Consider the following 22254-nt stretch of genomic DNA (forward strand, 5'->3'; position numbering starts at 1 on the left):
AGGCAATGAGTTCTTTCCCTGTATGTTGGGCACAAAAAGATCAGCATGGGAGCAGCAGCCTCCTTTGGGACAGCTGCTCAGAGAGAATGCAGTTAGCCAGGAGCCTGCAGAAATTCCTCCAAGCAGAGGGTGGCTCGTAGGAGGAGTTCAGTTTGCTAAGTAAGTACTGTCATTTGCTGGAAGAAGGTGTGTGCTCCAGAGGGAGTTTTAACCTGGAGGATCATTAAGTCTTTCAGTCAGCTGGTGAGCGGCGGTGGCTGGGCAAGTTCAGTTCGTCCTGGACACATCTGCTCCAGAAGGTCAGGGAGGAGTGGAATCACTTTTCCATGGGGGACCACTTTGAGAAGGGCCAGCAAGCTTTGCTCAATGAAGGAGAAGAGAATGAGATGGTAAGATTCTAGCCACATTCCCCCTCTTTCCATTCCCGCTCCCCAGCCTCCAATACTCACATGCACACACACACACACACACACACACTCATACACACGCACACGCGCACACTCATACATACACACACTCATACACACACTCTTCTCTGCGATTTGATTCTGGCATTATGTGAGAAAAGGTAATGTTCAAGAAATCTTTCTTTCTCATAAATGTAACCTCTGACAGCAGAAATTTGCTAGGATGGAAAATATTGTATTCATTTTATCAAGAATGTTTTGAAGTAAAATTGAAAGGGAGAGAAGTACAATGCCCCTTCATGACATGTTTTTGAGACTTATCAGTATAGCAAGTTCTGTTTAAAACGTCTAATAATTTCAGCAAATCCCTAATGTTGGGAGCAGCGTATTCCCTGATAGGAAGAAGTAGCAAATCTACAGCGAAGTAGGAGGGGAGCTGGGGTTCTGACCTTCTTCTCTGCTCACTTATCTGTGTTCACAAAGACTGTTGGACAGGGAAAACATATACAATATTAACAGTTATCAGCCTACATGCATTTCTCTTTACTTCCAGAATTTTACTCGTAGCTCCTACATACAGATTGGTTTCAGGAAAATTTCTGGAGTTCACTGTCTCTTTTAATTTAGATGTGTTCCCATCTGAGAAACTGTCGGAAAAATCAAAGATGATTCTTATGCTCTTGCTGAAATTAAAGCTGTATTTCTCAATTACAATATAATCAAGAGAGAGTTAGGAATGTGTACTTCTGTTAATAAGGCTGTTCTGCTAATTGTGTAAGCATAGACTTTTATGCCAGTAATGGTGTAATTAAAACGTTAAAATGTGAAGCTCTCATTCTACAGTAACATTTTTATCTTCCTGGAATTAATACATAAATAACAAACCCAAAAGATATTTACTTAAAATGTTTTCTTGGTTAATTGCTTTAGCCCTGGCTATTAAATTCTTTGTTTCTGAACTGGTCTTTCAAGTCTAATCTGCTTACCTGTTCCTATAGCAACAACATTTTTTTGCACCTTCAAGAGTAGATGCCTTCTGCTATAAAAGCTGAAAAAATTATAAGGGAATCAAAGTCACCCAAGTTTACGTGACTTTCTTAACCATCTCCTTACTTCTTTTGGGTTTGACCACCAAATGACAGTTGCCTTTAGGCCCTACACAGATGTCACCAGAAATGACCTTCTGACCCACGTTGGATATCATCCTTATTTCTCCAGAGTGTTTTCTCTATATGAAGAGAATTAAGAGAATTCTCTATATTAAGTTGAAAATTTGATCCTCATCTTGAATATTCTTCACCAGAAGGCAGAGTCTCCTTCTCTCTACTGGTTTTTTAAATTCTCCCTCAAATCCTCAGATGGAAACACACCTACTCTTTTCCTGCACACTCATTTCTTCTCTTCCACCATTTGTCATTCAAGAGTCATGAAGAATCATCTACTTTCTGTCAAGGCTTTCCTAGTTCAAGGGAAACTACTACCCCTGCTTTAGCCTACGTATCCTAGTGAAGCAGTGTGGTTAATAATTCATCTTCATAATAGCATCACCCAGTCAGTGCATCAGAGTGTCAACTTAGTATTGCATGCAGCTGAAAGCCCAGTTAGGAGAGGGCCTTTGACAAGGAAAGGACGCTGTGTTTTCTGGAGATGAGTCATCTGGCCGGTAGTCTCGGTTGAGGTGCAGCAATTAGTATGCACTCCTGAGCTCTCCATCCTGCTCTTCCTGGAGAAACCTGGCCACCTGCCTGTTGCTGTGTCTGACACTTTGTCCCTTTTAAACTCATTACTCCATTCCCTTCTCCCAGAGCAGTAACCTTCAAAAATTAGCAGGATATCTTAAATGTATGCCACGTATATTTAGAAATGTTTAGTTTACCAATAGTTTCTTGCCTACTAGCTAACTTGGTTTTCACTACACCCTGTGAGGTAGGTGCTGTGCTTCCCACCTGAAAGAGGAGAAAACTGATACACTGAGAATTTGCTCATCTAAGGTTACATCAACCATGAAGACCAGGAGCCGAGACCCCACATAGATTAAGTTGGTAGACCTGAACATAGCCTCCTGTTGCCTTCTTCAGCTTTTGCAGAGGATATAGTACTCTTAATAGGAGAACACGCTTCCTCCCTGATAAAACAAAGCTTAGATCCATCTCATCCGCTTAGATTTCCCAGGATCTCTTGTTGTACATGATTTGTATTTCCTGAGTCAGTCTATCTTGTTTGGCCTCAACGTTAATCCCTTTTAGCAAATCAAGATTGTCTAGAAATGTGTCACACCAAAGTGTTTACGGTTTCTTGCTTTCTAATATACACTCTTTGGACCTTTGCAGAAGTCATTCCTCCGATGATAGAAATGACTGCAAGTTTCAAGAGAAAACAGCATTCTAGGGTTTAGCCCTCATGTCAAATAAAGAACAGAGTATTTCCGTGCCTAATGATGCCTGGGACTATCTTCCACTCTAGAACTAATAAAACAGGAACGAAAGAGACACTCTAGGTGACCTGAAAGTAATATCCTTAAGTGCAAAATGAGATAGGAGCCAATGGAAGAAAGAACTTGTTAGGAGGACAAGGCAAGAAAGAGGAGAAAGTGACCGTCTGAGAAGGTTCACCCAGATGACTGCCTCTGAAAGGCCTCAAAGAGGAGACCGTCTCCCAGACAGCACCATAATGGGACCAGAGACCAGGCTCTCACTAGCTTTAGGCTAGCCACTTGCCTGCTCTAGCCTCAGTTTTTGTAGCTGTAAAATGGGAGTTGTCCTTCTTACTTTACCTGTCTCACAGGGCTCTTATGAGGATCAACTAAGACAGTCTATGTGGAATTGTCTGAAGAAGTATAAAATTCTGGAGAAGCATAAGCTGAGGTCTATGCAAAGATAGGAGTGAGGGCTTCAGCAATTACAAATGAACAAATACTACCCTGCCCACCCATCCCCCATGAGGTCATCTCTTCTCATTAAATGATGATAAGTGAGGAATATATACTTTTATTCACAAGCTATAGAGACCATTTATAAATGGAGAGGAGCTGAGTTACTTTATAACCTGCTTTGTAGTGCTTACTTTGGAAAACACCTACCAGTCATAGGACTCAGTGTCCTTATTTGTAGAGGGAGAGTGTAAGATGGGCTGGGAGCTCAAATTCCTTTGTATTCAGATGTTGCATATTTATATTTTGAAAGGCCTTAGAAACACTGAGTGCTCATCTCCTTATACCATGACTGAATAAAGGTATGATTTAATTGATTCAAATTTTACTCACCATTATCTTTAGTTATACTCTAATGAGATCAGACTCCTTTTTGGGGAAGTGTTTTGTTACAGCTAGACTTGTTTTAAAAGTTGTGTTCTCTGATTTCTTTCTTTCCTAGATTTTAGCAAATAAGAAAGAAAAAAAAAACCTTGAAAATTTTTTCTGATTATAAAGGTAACATATGTTTACTATAAAAAATATTGAAATGACATATAAAGGTCTAAAGAATGAAGTAAATACGATTCATGAACTTTCCACCCAGACATGATCAATATTATTATATTGGTGACTCTCCTTCCAGACTTATAAAAAATGCATATACAAAACATCACTTTCTAATATTTTACTACATTTTAATATTATCTATACTCTTATGATTATTTGTATCTGTTGTATCCATATCATGGAAATACTACATAATGGTATGTTACTGTACATCTCTTCCCAACTCTGCATTCAGTGATGTCACATTAGTAGCTTGAAATGAATAATGTTGGGAGTATTTATGCCACAGAAATCGGTAAGTGCTACAGAGAACTTCTACCTGCCCCACCTGAAGGCTTGCTGTTAAATACCTACCAGCACTCCATAGCACATATTATTTCTTCAAGACTTCCCTTTTTACCCCCATACGTGTCTGAATAGAATAAGAATATTGTGTTTGGGTATCACCCATTTATTTGCACTATGCACCATGCCAAAACAAAAGACAATCACAATCTATTCTTAAAAGAATGTGTACCACCTATTTACAAATACTTTTTTTTTTTAAACAAAAAATGGAGTCATTCCATTTATACTCTTTTTTAAAGCTGGCTTTTCATTACACTTAGAATATATTAGGGACATATTTTCCTTTTGATATTTACAGCTCCACATAACCGTTTTAATGTTTAAGTTGTGTTTGGATGGACTATGCTATACTAAGCAAATCTCTCGTGTTACTTATGTCATTTCTAAATTTTTTTGGCTGTGATGGACAACTTTGTGCATGTGTTTTAAAATATTTATCAGATCATTTCCTTAGGATAAAGTCCTAGAAAAAGCACTGCTGCAATAAAGGGGTTGTGTGTTTTAAATTTTGACTGATACATTGCCCGAATTGCCCTCCCTAAGATTGCGGTTGTACAAAAATATACTCTGACTAGCAGTCTGTTTTTGAGAATACTTGATTTCTCTACCATACTTTCCAATGTTGAGCATTATCAGTATTTTTTTTTTATCAGGTTTTCTTTTTTTTTTATTTTAATTGATGAATTAATTTATTTATTTTTGGCTGTGTTGGGTCTTCGTTTCTGTGCGAGGGCTTTCTCTAGTTGTGGTGAGCGGGGGCCACTCTTCATCGCGGTGCGCGGGCCTCTCACTATTGCGGCCTCTCTTGTTGCGGAGCACAGGCTCCAGACGCGCAGGCTCAGTAGTTGTGGCGCACGGGCCCTAGCTGCTCCGCGGCATGTGGGATCCTCCCAGACCAGGGCTCGAACCCATGTCCCCTGCATCGGCAGGCGGACTCTCAACCACTGCGCCACCAGGGAAGCCCCATTATCAGTATTTTTGACTTGGGCTCATCTGGAATGTGAAAATGATATTTTATGGCGGAATTATTTTTCATTTCCTTAATTTGAAATTGATCACATCGCTATATGTTTTTTAACATTTTTTCTTTACTAGAATATATGAATGCTATCACTGATGTTATATCAACCAGTAGACTGGGTAACTAAAAACTAGTGAATGTGGAAAAGCAAGAGAAACTCTTTTTGAACTTCCAAGTCATTTGTGGGAACAGCAAGAAGTTAGTGCCATGGGCACATAATATAGCAGCAGGGTGGTGTGTGGCCTTTGCCACATGGGAAGTCTTGTTGCGCCTTCAGCGTGAGCTAGGGGCATCTGTCCTCTGCGATTATTTGGCTCACTTTGATAGCTGATGTTGGCCTTTTCTTCCCTAACACCAGGGAGCAAAAGCACCTCCCCCCACCTCAATAGCTACTTATTTATTATGCTCCATGAGCACCTCCGAGTTGGTTGCCAGTGTTAACGAGTGAACCCATAGATCTCATAGTGGAGGAATTGTGTTCGGACTGAGACATTTTGTCAGTTGAAATGTTCAGGAAGCTGGGCCACTGGCCAAGTCTAGGGTCTTTATTCTTGATTCATTGCTGCAGAACTCCCATGAAGTCAACTCATCTTTGATTGAAACTCTTGAAAAGTACGATTTAATGGCTTCTTGAGAAGAGGGACCCTGCTTGTTTCACCTTTCTATGGCCTCCTTCTCCCCTTTCCCGCTCCCCACCAGAATTTAGCACAGTTCTTGGCACAAACACTCAGGGCACATCCGATGGCACAATTGCAAACCCCATTAACCTGCAATTTTGCATTCTGAGAAGAACAAGGAGGTAGCAAGGCTCAAAGGCTGCAACAGTTTGAGAAATTTAAAGAGAAACCTAGGAAATTTTATGTTATTTATTGGGGATTGTCAATCATCTTATGAATTTATCGATTGACTGCTCTCTCCCTCAGGCATAAACAAAGCTTATTCTTCAGAGTTAATTAGCCATGCTACACTATTTTTCTGTGAGATACCTTATTCTGCCTTTTCATCTGTTCACGTATAAACTCAACAAATATTTACCAAACCCTTACTCTGTGCCAGGAGTCCTCTGTGCTAACCAAAGAGGGTTTCGAGTGAATAGCAAACAGTTTCTGTTTTCAAGGATTTCACAGTAGAGTCGGCAGGACCGAGTATGTAATTTGTGGGGTCCAGTGCAAAATGAAAATGAGGTGTCCCTGGTTCAAGAATTATTAAGAACTTCAAGATCACTGTAGCAGAGCATCCTTCCAAAAGCAGGGCCTTGTGTGACTGCACAAGCCACACGCTCATGAAGCTGTCCTACAGTTGGGGGGACCAGGGATGCAAATGTAATGAAAGTGTGCTGAAATAGGTATCATTGTGGGACTTATGCATACAGAGCTGTGGGAGCACAGAAGAAGTAGCAACTCTGTCCAAGAACACTCCAAGGGGGAAGATGACATTTAATTTCCCTGGAGGGGTAGGTGAAGGCCAGCCTTTGAAGGACTGTATAAGACATCCTAATGAGTACACATTTTATCTTTTCCAATGATTCCCAAACATTGGTCCATGAAAAAACCGTACCAGAATCAAGTTGGGGAGTACAATAAAATAGATTCCTAGGCCCCCATTCCAGGCCTACTAAATTAGAATCTTTGACTGTTGAGTTGGACTTGGTCAGAAAGATGTAATGCCAACCTGATGGACGCAATGGGGAAGCTACTGAAAAATTTGCAACAGGGAATGATATGGTAGGATTTGCCTTTCCAAAGGATGTTACATCAGGGGATGAGGAAGTTTGGTTGGAGGAGGCAAGACAAGGAAGGAGTGTTTGAAAGAGTCCAGGTGAGAGATTCAGGATGCTGAGTGGAGACTGGATATAAGAGATATTTAAAAATTAGAATTAAAAAGACTTCATGATCCATAGACTGTGGTATAAGAGAGAAGGGGTGAGCAGGATGAGTAATTATTAAGGAAGGCTTTAAGGTTCCTACTTTGTCCGATGGGAGAGGATGATGCTACCACTTAATCCCATAGGGAAAAGTAGGAACAGGTTGGGAGCGGGGATGGCAATAGTCACAGCAAATACTTATATGGCGGTTGATCTGGACTAAGAACTTTACATATAGTAACTTATTTAACCCTCTCAACAACCCTAGGAGGGATGAGCATCTCTCTTCTACAAATGAGGAAACTGAGGCACAGAGAGATTCAATGACATGCACAGAGAGATTCAATGACATGCACAGGTTCATCTGGCTAAGTAAATGGAAGGCTATAGCCTAAGTTTGTGCTTTAAACATGATAATTTACTGCCTCTTGGTTTTGCTTAATTTTGGATGCACTACTTTAGTTCTTGATGGTTGCAAAACAGCAGGGCATAATCGAAAAAAACACAACATTAAGAGTCTGGAGACCAGCACTGTGGTGTTGACTCTGCCATTATTAAAGTAGATCATGGTCACCTCTCTTTGATTTCACCTCATTTACAAGATGGAGATAATAATACCTTATTGGTTTGAGCCAGAGACCAATGCAGATGGTTTCTTGGTGTACTCTCCAGTACACATACAAAATATGGTTTAAAAAGTTTTAAAACAGGTGGATAAAATCTCTGTGAAACATCTTAAGAAATTTAAGTGATACTCTTGATTTTTTCAAAGTGCTGTGAGATTTTTTTAGTCATGGAAAGGCGAACATATCTGGAGACATTACATTAAGTGGGAGATGGAAATTTATGGCAGTTGCTGTATGGATCACTCAATGAATAAAGGAATAAGGAGTAAATCTATTCATAAATAATTAACCAGTGCTAAACCCTACAGCTCCCTCAGGCCCACAGAAGACACAGAGCACAGGAACTTAGCCTTCAAAAGAATTGGTGATTTGGTGATATGTCCAGAGGAAATTCATTCCTGGGCACCAGTTTCAAGACTTTGTGACTATTTCAAAGCCTCTTGAAGACTAGCCAGAGTGAGACCATCTATCTAAATGGGCTACAGCTATTTCTAGATGCCCATCATGTAAACCTTGGTGAGTTGCCTGAAACCACAGCTGGGTAGAGTTGGAAGGCAGCTCAGAACATCACCTCCTCAAATCCGTCCTCACCCTGAGGCTACTTTTATGTACAATGAGCACAGTTACGCCCTAGATGCCCCCTCAGAAAAAGAACAGAAGGAGGCCCAAATGTACTGGGTGATTTCCAGAGAAATATTATGTCCCTCAGGCCAGAACACTTTCTGATTTTAGTGGTTGCACACACAGGGCTCTGGCTGAGACTATAAGCACCTTAGCATTTCCAGAATCTTCTTGGGGGAACAATGGCTGCAGGATTTTGAATCCCTGGTACTCCAGTCTCAGAATCAGTAGAAAGAAGATGATATTGTGAGGAAAGGTCAATTTTTGAGGCCAGGTCAAAAACAAAAGCATCCAAGAATGCAGTTTGGGTAGATAAGTGGTTCCTTCTACTTGCTTTTAATGAAAGAATAAGGTTGAATTTTATGGCATACATTTACCTTCAAGTTTTCTCTCCTTCAGCTTGGAATCACCAAGCATGATCAGGATCTTTCAGCTTGGAGGCCACATCACCCTGTGCAGGTCGTTCCTTTAGTCAATTCCAAGAGACAATTTTTTACTTTCCATTTTCTTTTATCACCAAAATGTGGTCTTCTTGCTCTTCCCAGAACATATTATATACTTTCTCTGTCAGGGTGGTATCTTCACCCTAATATCTGGCCATCAGAGCCCTGCCCCTCCATCAGAACTCATCTCAAATCTGACTTCCTTCTTTAAGCCATCTGGGAGCCCCTGGGTCACACTTGGTCCCTTCCTTGTCTAGAGTGGATTTGAATGCCTACTATAGCAATTTTCACTGGGTTCTGTGGTAGAGTCATGTGTTTATCTTTCTCCCCCAACAGATTGCGAGTTGGTAGGGGCGGGTACTGCATCTTATTTCATGTCTATATCTCACACATAACATTGAAGTTACTTAATATATTTCTGATAAGATAGATTGAAGATTTTATGCAAATATTACAAGAGTTTTTCTCTTCTTTCCTGACTCAATTGAGTTGTTAATCTGAATTTTACAAAAACAAGTACTGAGAAATTATATAATCTGTCCAAATCTGAAAGCTGAGAAGCAGCAAAACCAGATCTTGAACCTTGGCAGGTTGATTCCAAATCTCCTGCTCTAACTCCAATAGTTTCCTGGCTACTATTACTGCTACCACCCCTACTCATACCACTATCTCTACTACTACTATCATTACCCACGACTATCACTACTACCACTACTACCACCACCACTACTACAGCTACAAAATAAGCCCAACACAGTGTGTGTTAGTTTAGCAGCTATGTTATACTTAGGGCTCATTTTGAGTTTGTGAGAAGCAAAACCTCTGGGTCTCTTTTGTAAAAGTCATAGCTTTCTGATCTTTGGGGCATAAAAGTGAACAAGGGCACAGGTACTGGAATCAGGTCACCCGGATTCCCCTTCAGTTTTCAGCCATCCGTGCCTGCCTGCATTACAGAAGTGGCCTCTCTTCATGTTCTTGTCCCTCCACCAGTGTGTCCTCCTTGACTTGTTACTCAGTGCTAGGCTTCTAGTAGGGGCAGAGAAGGTAATCCTAGCCAGTCCTTTTGTGTTTGGGCTTCAGGGAGTGGTGCTTTGTCAATACTCCTGTTCATCCTCTCCATGGTAGCCCTCTGTCTTCTATCTTTCAGTGGTCTGAGCTGGGAGTTTCCTGCCCCTCCGATCACAGTTTCTTGAGCATGATTTTGTAGAATCCTGGTTTCAGGATGGTAAGTGGTAGAGGATTTTTGCTTCCATTCTTCATCCAGCACTAATGGAGTTTTGCTTGTGTCAGAGAGGATTTCCTACTTGGAAGTAACTGAGCAGTGTCAAATTGGTCATACGGTACTGGTTTTAGTCCCAAACTTCACATGCGGCCTTCTGATAACTCCAGGATTACATATCCCCAGATACTAAGCCAGTGGAAAAAACAATTTGCCTTTCTTTCAATAGTCTCAGTAAAATAGATGAGCAAAACAGACTCATCTTTTCTCACTGGCTCTGATTGGATCATCTCCCCTTTTCAAATTTATTAGTGTGGACAGGAGAATGCCATGGTCTTAGTCACATGCCTGGTCCTAAAGGTGGGGTCAGAGTCAACTCTGCATAAAGCACATCAGCAGAGGGTGGTGAAGGGAGTGGTTTGACAGAAGAAAATTGGGGTATTGGATGCTATTACCTGGAGTGAAATAAATGGGGATTTGGTGGTCTAGACAAAAAAATACAAATGGACAAACAGAATTTCCAATCTGATAGTCAATAAATAATAGGTTAGCTGAACGGAACAAATAATGTTTAAAGTGGTTGGGTCCCCCTGTGATTTTTTTTGCCTCAGAGAATATAAAATATAGAGCTTTGCTGAAGGTATTTTAGATATCTGTGAAGAGGTAGAAAAGAGCTTTTAAAAATATATGTTCATTTTCATTTTTAAAAATTATTTAAATTGAAGTATAGTTGATTTACAATACTGTATTAGTCTCAGGTGTACAGCAAATTAATTCGGTTCTCTCTCTCTCTCTGTATATATATCTTTTTTCCCCAATTCTTTCCTTTATAGGTTGTTACAATATATTGAATACAGTTCCCTGTACTATACAGTAAATCCTTGCTGTTTATTTTATATATGGTAGTGTGTATCTGTTAATCCCATACTTCTAATTTATCTCCCTTTCCCCTTTGGTAATTATGTTTGTTTTCTATGTCTGTGATTCTGTTTCTGTTTTATAAATAAGTTCATTTTTATTATTTTTTAGATTCCACGTATGAGTGATATCATATAATATTTGTCTTTGTTTGACTTACTTCAATTAGTATGATAATCTCTAGGTCCATCCACGTTGCTGTTTTTCTGATTTTAAAAGTTCATTGAATCATATTTACTTATTACAAAACAGAAACAGACTCACAGACGTATAGAATGAACTTATGGTTCCCAGGGGGAAGGGTGAGGGGAAGAGAGAGATTGGGAGTTTGGGATTGACATGTACACACTGCTATATTTAAAAGAGATAACTAGCATGGACCTACTGTATAGCGCATGGAGCTCAATATTTTGTAATAACCTAAATGGGAAAAGAATTTGAAAAAGAATAGGTACATGTATATGTATAACTGAATCACTTTGCTGTATAACAACATTGTTAATCAACTATGCCCCAGTGTAAAATAAAAAATAAAATAATTTTGGTTATTAAAAAAGTTCATTTAATCATATTCAATGATTAAAATATGCACAATAGAGAAGTAAAAGAAGAATCACAATGATGTCATCACCCAAGGCAAATACCATGAGTATTTTATTTTATACATTCATATTTCAGTCATTTATGGTTTGTGCTTCACCTTTCTTTCAATTAAATTTGAAATCATACTGCATAATTTTATGTTGTTTCCCTTCACTTAATATTAGTACATGTACATTTTCCCCATGTTATTAAAAATACTTAAACATTAATTTAATGGCTATATAATATTATTTAATGATTACCAGATTCTTATATACATAGGTAGCTTTCTATTACTACTACTAGTAATATTGTAGTGAATATCTACAATATTAATATAAACCTTGCATATAAATGCATACAAATCTTGTCTGTGTTTTGTATAAGTTAAAGGGATATTTTTAAAGACAGTCTTTCCTAGTTGCTAAAATCATACCCTTCAGGGGGGTCTGTGCATTTGTAAAGCCAGACTGGCTTTCAAAACACCTCTCAGGAGTAGAGATCTAGACTCATGTGGAACTGCAAGAAGGGATACGATTTTGATGCTCAGAAATGCCATGTTTCCCATTCTCCATCCCAGAAAACTATGAAGAGGAAGTGTGTAATAGAAAGTTGTGAAGCTTCTATTTATTTAAAGGCTTTTCAGGCAAAAGGCATCATGTGCATATAAAGGATCAGTTCGACCACAGCAGTCCCATGTTGCAGAGGTGAATGGGGCTATAGCAATAGACTAGGGAGGCTTCATATTTCATTTCAGGAAAGTTTTCTATGTAGCTTCCCCCTGCTGTTTCTACCCTAGGAGTAATAAATAAAAGATAGAATTCCTATTATTTTGGTATCAAATTCTATCCCCTGTGGTCACAGCTATAGTATCTGTTCTTTAATAAAGGCCTGATTATGGGGCTTTCACACTATTGGGAGAAAAGCCCAATCATCTTCTTTCTGAACTTTTACACAAGATCACAGAGCAGGAAAAAATTATTTTTGAGTTTTACATCATTGAAATAATTGCCTACAAAGGGTCCCTATATAAATTAATTGGCCAATTGAAAATAGCAAAAGATATGCAAATAGAGGTAGAATATTTTATTATCCAAGGAAGATATACTTTTCTACTTAATAGTTCATAGCTTATTGATCAACTATTCACTGCTATATCTCCAATGCTTAGAAAAATGCCTGGCACAAAGTAAGTGCACAATATATATTTTTGGAATAAATAAATGAATGAATGATGGATGAATGTAGCTAGTTACAGTTACATTCCAAAATTATATGAAACAGCGTACAAATTAAAAGGTAAATAAGGATTAGAATTGAGAGAAATAGATGCCTAGTTTACTACACTTCATTTCACCTCAGATTCATTCCATAGAATCAGAGTCTCAGGCCAAAAGCTTCTTCAAAGTTTATCTGACCTTCTCCTGCCCCTTACCTCACCCATCTAACCTTTCCTTAAATGCCCTCAGAGAAGGAAACTCAGCATAAAATAAATCATTTCCTTGTAAGACAGAGCAGACAATTTAAAAAATTCTACTTTATGTTGAACTGAAATATAGTTCTATTAACCTGAATTCATTAGCCTTACTTCTTTTGCCTTTTGGGGCTACCTGTCAAAAACCAGCTTCGATTTCTACAAGTCAGGCATTTAAAAATTGTTCCTGTATGTCCTTCAGCCCCACCCCTCCAGGTATCTCTTCTCCAATCTAAAGAGTTCCTTCAATCACTCTTCATGTGTCATAGTTCTTTGAAATTTACTTCAGAAAATCTTGGAATGATAATTTAAAGAAGCTACCTTCTCTTAGTGTAATTCTCTCTTTGAAATCCACAGAGATTCTGGGATAAAGGGGCATCTACCAGGAGGAACACAGAAGTGCCACTTACTGTGTCACCAACGTTGTTGACAATAGGAGCTCAGACCTTTCTGTTCAGAACCAGAAGGTATTAGATCAGTCTGATTCTGTGACCAAACTCAGGTTTGGCGGCTCACCGCTTGAAAAATCAACACTCAAGAGACAATTGTTGGTTGGAAAGGAAAGGCTGCTTTAATCAGGACTGGCAACCAGGGGAGAAGGTGGACTCATGCTCCAAAACCAACTCTGAAGATTCTGCTAGGCCATGAAAAGTGTTAAAGGGAAAAGGGGGAAATAATCTCAGTTAACCATTAATGGAGGGGGTGAGATTCTTTGTCATGTTTCCATTCCATGCAGATTTGCTGACTTCTCCTGATCTTCCTTTGGATGCTATCTTGCCCGCTTAGCCCACCTGCAAATTTGCTAAGGGGTATGCTGGGGGTAAAGAGTCAGTCATTCTTTAACTACTTAATTCTTCATTCTTACTCCTTTTAATCCGGGAAAGAAACCAACAAGTTAGACAAGACATTGTGTACATTCAGTAGAGCATAAGCCAGGAGTTAGGTTAAATGTTACCTAGTGATCTCATAATAAGGTCTGAGGGAAACAGAGATGGACAAACAGAAAAGGGGCAAAAGAGCTGCTTAGAATTCTTGCCTAATAATTGTAATAGTCGTAGCTATTGACTACTTACTAGGACCTATGTCCTTTGATAAGCACTTTTCATGTGATGCTTCATTTTAAATTTATAATAACCCCATTAGGTAGGTACGGTCACTACAGGTGCAAACATTAAATGCTTCTGTTGTTGTTCTGTGGCAGATGTCTGCATACTACAGATTGTGGGTGAAATCTGGCCCACTGATTGCTTTGTAAATAAAGTTTTGTTGGAAAACACATCCTTCATTTGTTTACAGATTGTCTCTGGTTGCTTCTGCACTACAACAGCAGAACTGAATAGCTGTGAGAGAGACTGTATAGCCTACAAAGCTGAAAATGTTTTCTATCTGGTACTTTACAGAAAACATTGACTTGTTATTTTCTTTTCCTTTCTGGCCTCATTCTTTTTTTTTAAAAACTTTTGCTTTATTGCCATAGTAAAATGTTACTTGTTAAGATTGTCCACATTTTCTTTATCCACCAGTGCTCATTTAGTAGAGCTCTGAAAGGACTGGGGCTGGGTGGTGTTTAACAGTTTGGACAGGCTGTCAGTGAGGGCAGTAGATATTTACAAACTGCCATGGTAGAAAGGGCCTGTTTAGAAGCCTGGGCTCTTTCGAGCATGAATTATTCCATTAACCATTCATTTTGTGTGAGGAATTTCCTTTGTCAGGCCTCTGTTTCTTCCATCTCTAAATAGATATAGATCTGTAAGATCTGTCCGATTTAGTTTCATCCCTGTCCTCATTTTGAGGTTGCCCAGATCTGTAAGAAGCTTTGCCTGCTAGACATAGTACAGCCATTTATCACCAAGAGCCAGATGGATCCTTAGACCCCTCAAATCATGGAATTTCAGGTATAGAAAGTCACTCAGAAATAATCTAGTCCAACACATTCATTTTTTTGTCTTTTTTTTTTTTTTGTAAAGATAATTGTGGATTCACATGCAGTTGTAAGAAATAATACAGAGAGATTCTGTGTCCCCATTGGTAACATCTTGTAAAACTATAGTACAATCTCACAATCAGGAAATTGACATGGATACGATCAAGGTACAGAACATTTCCATTACCACAAGGATACTTCATTTGCCTTTTCATAGCCACATCCATTTCCTTCTTATCTGCACTCCCTCCTTAAGTTCTGGCAACCGCTACTCTGTTCTCTATTTCAATGATTTCATCATTTCAAGACTGTTATATAAATGTAGTCATACAGTATGTAAACTTTGAGATTGACTTTTTTATTCAGTGTAAGTTCCTGAGATTGATCCAGGTTGTTGTGTGTATCAAGAATTCATTCTTTTTTATTGCTGAGTAGTGTTGCATGGTATTCCATGGCACCATGTTTTATTTAACCATTCATCCATGAAAGGTCATCTGAGTTGTTTCCAGTATTTAGCTATCATGAATAAAGCTGCTATAAACATTTGTGTATAGGTTTTTGTGTGAATGTAACTTTTCATTTCTTGGGAATAAATGTTCAGGAGAGCAATTACTGGGTTGTATGGAAGTTACATGTTTAGTTTTTAAAGAAAGTACCAAATTGTTCTCCAGAGTGGCTGTACCATTTTACATTCCCATCAGCAATGTCTGAATGATTCAGGTTCTTTACATTCTCACCAGCATTTACCATTGTCACTATTTTTAATTTTAACCATTCTGATAGGTATGTAGTGATATTTCACTCTGGTTTTAGTTTGCATTTCCCTAATGGCTATTGATTTTGAACATCTTTTTGTGTGCTTGTTAGCCATTTGCATCTTCATGTCTTTTGTCAATTGTCTAGTTGAATTGTTTTTTTTTTTTACTGTTGAGTTTTGAAAGTTCTTTATACATTCCAGCTACCAGTCCTTTGTCAGATGTGTGGCTTGCAAATATTTTCTCTCAGTCAATAGATTTTCTTTTCCTCCTCTTAAAAGGCAAAAATTTTCACAAAGCGAATGTTTAAAGAATTCCAATTTATCATTTTTTCCTTTTACGGACTGTGCTTTTGAAGTCAAGTCTAAGAACTCTTTGTGCAGCCATAGGCCCCAATATTTTTTCTGCTTTTGGTCTTAAAGTTTTATGTTTTATATTTAAGTGTGCAATCCATTGAGAGTTAATTTTTGTATAAGGTATGAGACTTAGATTGAGGGTCATTTTTTGCCTATGGATGTGCAATTGCTCCTGTACCATTTGTTAAAAAGGCTATTTTTTCCTCCATTAAATCACTTGTGCACATTTGTCAAAAATCAGCTGGGCATGTTTTTATAGGTCTATTTCTTGGTTTCTATTCTGTTCTCCTGAGCTATGTGTCAACGCTACACAGTCTTGATTAAGGCAGCTATATAATAAGTCTTGAAATCAGATAGACTTGTTGCCTCCTTCATTTGTATTTTTCAAAATTGTTTTAGCTATTATAGTTCATTTGCTTTTCCATATTCCAAATTTTATAATAATCTTGTTTATATCTACAAAAAAATCTTACTGAGATTTTCATAGGAATTATATTAAACCCATATATTAATTTGTAGATAATTAAAATTTTCACTCTGTTGAGTTTTCCAAACCATCAACATGGTGTGTCTCTCCATTTATTTAGATCTTCCTTAGTTTATTTCATTAGCATTTTGTAGCTTTCAATATATGGGTCCTGTACATATTTCGTTATATTTACATCTAAGTATTTCATTTTTTGAGTGACGGTAAATCATCTTGTATTATTAGTTTTGGTATTCACATGTTCATTATTGGGATACAGAAATACAATTGATTTCCGTATGTTTATCTTGTATATTGTGACTGCGGTGAACTCAGTTATTAGTTCCAAGAGTCTAAGAGGTTTTCTGTTTGTAGATTTCTTGGGATTTTCTATAATAGAAATCATGCCATATGCAAGTAGAAACAATTTTATTTCTGTATGCTGTTTATTTATTTTTTCTTGTCTAGCTACAACTCCAGTAATGTGTTTGAATAAGAGTCGTGAGAATAGACACCTTGTCTTGCTCCTGATCTTATGGGGAAAACATTCAGTCTGTCATCATTAAATATAATGTTAACTGTATGTTTTTAAAGATGTTCTTTGTCAAGTTGAGGAAGTTCCCTTTTATTGCTATTTCTCTAAGAATTTTCAACATGAATAGCTGTGAAATTTTGTCAGATGTATTTTCTGTATTGATTGATATGATTGGGTTTTTGTTTTGTTTTGTTTTTTTGTTTTTTTACTCTGCTAACATGATGGATTACACTGATCAATTTATGAATGTTGAAGTAGTCTTGTATCCCTTGAATACACCACTTGATAATGGTGCATAATTCTTTTAGCATATTGCAGAATTCTCTTTGCTAGTATTTCATTTAGGACTTCTGCTTCTATACTCCTAAGGGATATTGGTCTACAGTTTGATTGCTTTCTTTTTCCTTTCTTCCTTTCTTTTTTTAATACTGTCTAGTTTTGTGTCAGGGTAAAATTAACTTCATAAAATGAATTAGGGAATGTTTCATCCTTTTTTATTTTCTGGAAGCAATTGTGAAGAACTGATATTAATTCTTCCTTAAACGTTTAGTGAATTTTTCAGTGAAACCACCTGGACTTAAGGATTTCTTTTTTTGGCTGCACCATGAGGCTTGCTGGATCTTCCCCAACCAGGGACTGAACCCAGGCCAGGGCAGTGAAAGCCCAGAATCCTAATGATTAGGCAACCAGGCAACTCCCAGGGATTTCTTTTTAGAAATTTCAACAGTATAGATTCAATTTTCTTGATAGTTCCAGGGTTATTCAAGTTATCTATTATCCTTCTAATGAAATGAATAATAAGATCTTTTTTAATAGTTTCACTGGTTTTATGGTTTTATTTTTTAAAGACTATTTTCTCTTTGTAGTTCAGTTTGGGCAATTTTTATTATTCTATCTTTCATTTCACTGATTATTTATTTTCCCTCCATTCTACCGCTGAGTCCATTCATTGAAGATATTTTTTAATTTCAGGCACTGTATTATTCAGTTCTAAAGTTTCCATTTGGTTCTACTTTGATCTTCTATTTCTTGTTGAGATATTCTCTTTTTTTCATGTTTTTGGTGTGACTGTAGTTGCTCCTCCAAGTATTTTTACAATGGCTGATTTAAAATCTTTATGAGATCATTCTAACATGTCCGTTATCTTGGCGTTGTCATCTGTTGATTCTGTTTCTTCATTCAGTTTGAGATCTTCTTTTTGGTATGACTTTTAAAAAATTAAAAACTGGACATTTCAGGTATTATGCTATGAGACTCTGGATCTTATTTAAAACTTATATCTTAGTTGGCTTCTGTTGCCACTGCTCCAGCAGAGGAAGAGTAGGGCACCACCTCATTACTGCCAGTTGGTGGGGAAAGTCCAGGTAACCTACTCAATCAACATTGACACTTCAGGAGGGGGAGGCTCCTCATTATTGTTGGTTGAGGGTGGAAGTTTCAGCACCACTAGGCTTCCAGTGGTAACTCTCTGGCTTGGAGAATTAGAAGTGCCTCGCTGCTCCTCCTCACATGACCTCCACCGATGTCGCGGGAGGGGGTTTACTACTGCTAGGTGGTAGTAAAAAATCTTGCTCTCCTTGGGCTTCCTCTGACAACACCCTAGCATGGAGGAGGAGGAGGAGGAGGAGGAGAGGAGCTTTGTTACTGCTGGTTGGGAGTGGTGGTCTAGGCTCCACATAGTTTCCACTGATACCACAGGGAAAAGGGTGCTTGCTATTACTTGGTAGGAATGAAAGTCTTGGCTCCTTATGCAGCCTTATCTAACATCATTCCCGCCGGGGTTGAGGTTCCTCCTTACAGTATGTGGAGAAGAGCAGCCTAGACTCCCCACTTGGCCTTTGCTGGTGTAGGTGGGGTGGGGCCACAGTTTTTCTGTGTGTGAACTTTGGATCCTTTCCTGGTCATTTGGCTAGAGAGATCAGGCTTTTGGTGTGTGTGTGTGTGCGTGTGTGTGTGTGTGTGTGTGTATGTGTGTGTGTCTTCTCCCATTGCCAGCTTCTTTTGCTCCAAGTCATAGATGAGGCAAAGAGAAAACCCAGGGAACTCACTACTGTGTCATTGGTTCCTTGGTTCCCAAGTTCTGTAGTCAATCTGCCTTCTCTCCACCATTCAACCTTCTTATGTTTGTTTTCTATAAAACGTTCACGGATTTTAGTTGAACTTATTGGGAGGAATAGGAAAAAGTAGGTCTACTCCATGTTTCCAGAAGTAAAAGTCTCAGTTACTTTTAAAGATAATATTACTTTCTGACTTTATTTTAAAATATATTTTATTCTACTTTATAAAATTTTGAAAGCACAGAAAAATATAAGGAAATATGACAAACATCACCATGGTTCTATCATTGTTAATATTTGATATATTTTCGGCTAGCTTTTTTTTCTATAAATTTTCTTCAGCATTATTGGACTCAACCTATAAATGTCTTTGTTCAGTTAACACATGATAAATTTTCCCTATGTCATGAAAAATTTATTGTAAATTTCAATTTGATGACTGAATAACATTCTATTTTGTGGAGGTGTCATATTTACTTAACTGTTCTCCAAATGTCAGACAGTTAAGTTCTTTCTAGTGCGTGTGCATGTTTTACTCTTGTGTATAAAAACGTAGAATTTTACCTTTTCATTTCAGATTATTTCCTTATGATGAATTCCTGGAAATAATAATTATATTACTGCAACAAAAATTAGGAACACTTTTAAGACTCGATAAATTTGCTGAATTGCTTTTTAGAAAGGTTGTGCCACTTTATGAAGGATCCTACCAACTTTATAAAAATATGCCCTTGTAACTCTCTTGGGTCAGTTTTCAGCACTTGCCAAAGATCTTGGCCAATTTTAGTAAAAATGGCATTTTGTTTTAAATTTTCCCTCCAACCTTATTCAAGATCAAAGTTCAATGTAACTCAGTTTGTTGGGGGCCGATTATCTGTAGGTTCATATATTGGATGCCAAAATGTCAAGGTCAATACAAGGATGAAAAAGGCATGTTCTTTCACCAAGGAACTCAAAGTCTAGGAGCAGTACTGGCTAATACATACTGAGCACTTGCCTTGTGTTAGGCATTGTGTAAATACTTTATAGGCAACATGTTTTTTAATTGTCACATCAACCCTATTAGGTAGTTACCATTATAATAGTCATTTGAGAGAAGAAATGTTACTTGGTCTAAATGGCAGAGTCTCCTTCACTGTATCGATCAGCTTTTTCCAGATGCCATGTGCATATGAATCAGCGGAGATACTGAGCTGGAAATGCCCTGGTCCTCTGGCCCTACCCTACGAAATTTGGGGTGGTGGTCCAGGAATTTGCATTTTTAAGAAACGTCCATGTGATTCTGATGCATATGGTTGGCAGTCCCACATTTAGACACTCTGGTATAAATATTTACTTATGGCTTTGAAATAGGGGCTATATGACAACTGAGCAAGGAATCATTTTCTCTCAATTGGCAGAGAAGCTAGTTAAGGGTAGAGCTGTTTCAGCTGTTTCCAGTGCCTGGTTTAGTTGGGAGATTCCAATTCTCCACTCTCCTATCTGTTTAGCAATAAAGAGATTTCCCCTTAAGAGAAATGGTTGTTGCAAATGTAAATCCATGGCAGTCACATACAGGGAAGGGATAGCACTCAATTTGTACCTTTAGACTACATGTATACATCCCTGCAGTTCCTCTTGACATGTCCCCCAGCAAAGACCTTCATGTCACCATCTTTTCTCAGCCTTAGACTATAGATAAACCATATCAGTTGAACAAATGTAATGAGTCTCTGCAGTGTGGATACTGTGGAGATAGATATAGCCTTCAATGACCTAATGCTTTAATGGAAGAAGCAAACATTTTATTCAACTAACCCAAATATAAGTTCTACACGGAAGGCAAAGTGATCTAAGGACATACCTTTCCTTCTTTCCTTCCTTTCTTCCTTCCTTCCTTCCTTCCTTCCTTCCTCTCTCCCTCCTTCCCTCCCTCCCTCCCTCTCTTCCTTCCTTCCTTCCTTCCTCCCTTCCTTTCTTCCTTCTTGAGCACTTTCTGTGTATGAGTCCCTGTGCTTGGTATTAGGGATACAAAGAAAAGTCCTAGGGCCAAATATCTGGTAGAGGATAGAGTTCAGTGGGCTAGTGTTATGACAGCAGTATATCCAAGATGCTGTGGGAACAGAAAGGAAGCTACAGCCAATTCCTGGATGACCTCAGTGAAAAAGTGCCAACTGAAAATAATCTAGATGGACAAATAGGAGTTAACCAGCAAGCCCAGGTAAGACAAAGAACATTCTAAATCAAGGAGACACAATGTACAAAGGAACTGAGATGTAAAGAGACAGAGCACATTCCATTCGGAGAACTGAATGTAGCTTGGCAAAGTTGGTATGCAGGGTGTATGTGTGTGTGGTGGAGTGGGACGGGAAGAACAGAGAGAAGAGACTCAGAAGATAGTGTGGAGAAGGTTAGGAAGAGCTTTGCCTGCCATTGTATAAAGTGATTGAAGGAAACCATCCTAGTTTACCTGGACCTTCTGGCCTTTAGCACTGAAAGCCCACATCCCAAAAAATCCCTCAATCCTAGATAAACCGGGTTGGTTGGTTACTCTAGTAAGGAACTGAAAGCAGGTATTTGGGAAGGTAACTCTGTAGCAGTATGGACAACAGTGCAGGTGCTCGTGGAACTGAAACGGGGGCTCTTGCAGTGATTCTAGTAAGCCTAGAGGTTGAACTAATAGGAGAGAAGTATCAGTGATGAAGCAGAGGAGACCAATTTGAGAAAAATCTAGGAGATACAATCCATAGACCTTGGGCTTCCCTGGTGTTGCAGTGGTTGAGAGTCCGCCTGCCGATGCAGGGGATGCGTGTTCGTGCCCCGGTCCGGGAAGATCCCACGTGCCGCGGAGCGGCTGGGCCCGTGAGCCATGGCCGCTGAGCCTGCGCGTCCGGAGCCTGTGCTCCGCAACTGGAGAGGCCACAACAGTGAGAGGCCCGCGTACCGCAAAAAACAAAACAAAAAAAACAATCCATAGACCTTGAGCTAATTAGATGCTGAGGGAGGAGGGGGAGAATATTAAAGGGAATCCCTAGATTTCTGAGTCACATAACTGGCTGTGTGGTGGTAGTGGTGATTCAGAGAGAGAAGAGGGTGTGGGTAATGAGTTTGGTTTTAAACTTGTGATGAATTCTGACTGAGGAAGATTCATAGAGCAAGTTTAATTTGAATAGAAGTTAAA

At 38.7% G+C, this 22254-nt stretch overlaps 1 protein-coding gene across 1 annotated transcript in view; it reads left to right on the forward strand.

Moving 5' to 3' along the window:
• The first annotated feature begins 228 nt into the window (after nucleotides 1–228).
• Nucleotides 229–22254, forward strand: part of ATP13A4 (ATPase 13A4) — a 145027-nt gene continuing 123001 nt past the window's right edge. Inside the window, exon 1 of the mRNA XM_029214804.1 lies at nucleotides 229–389. Coding sequence (XP_029070637.1) covers nucleotides 327–389 — 63 coding nt within the window. The 5' untranslated portion in view covers nucleotides 229–326. The remainder of the gene's footprint in view (nucleotides 390–22254) is intronic.

Source organism: Monodon monoceros, unplaced genomic scaffold (genome assembly GCF_005190385.1).
Source record: "Monodon monoceros isolate NGI ecotype Baffin Bay Population unplaced genomic scaffold, NGI_Narwhal_1 Super_Scaffold_11, whole genome shotgun sequence".
Classification (NCBI taxonomy): domain Eukaryota; kingdom Metazoa; phylum Chordata; class Mammalia; order Artiodactyla; family Monodontidae; genus Monodon; species Monodon monoceros.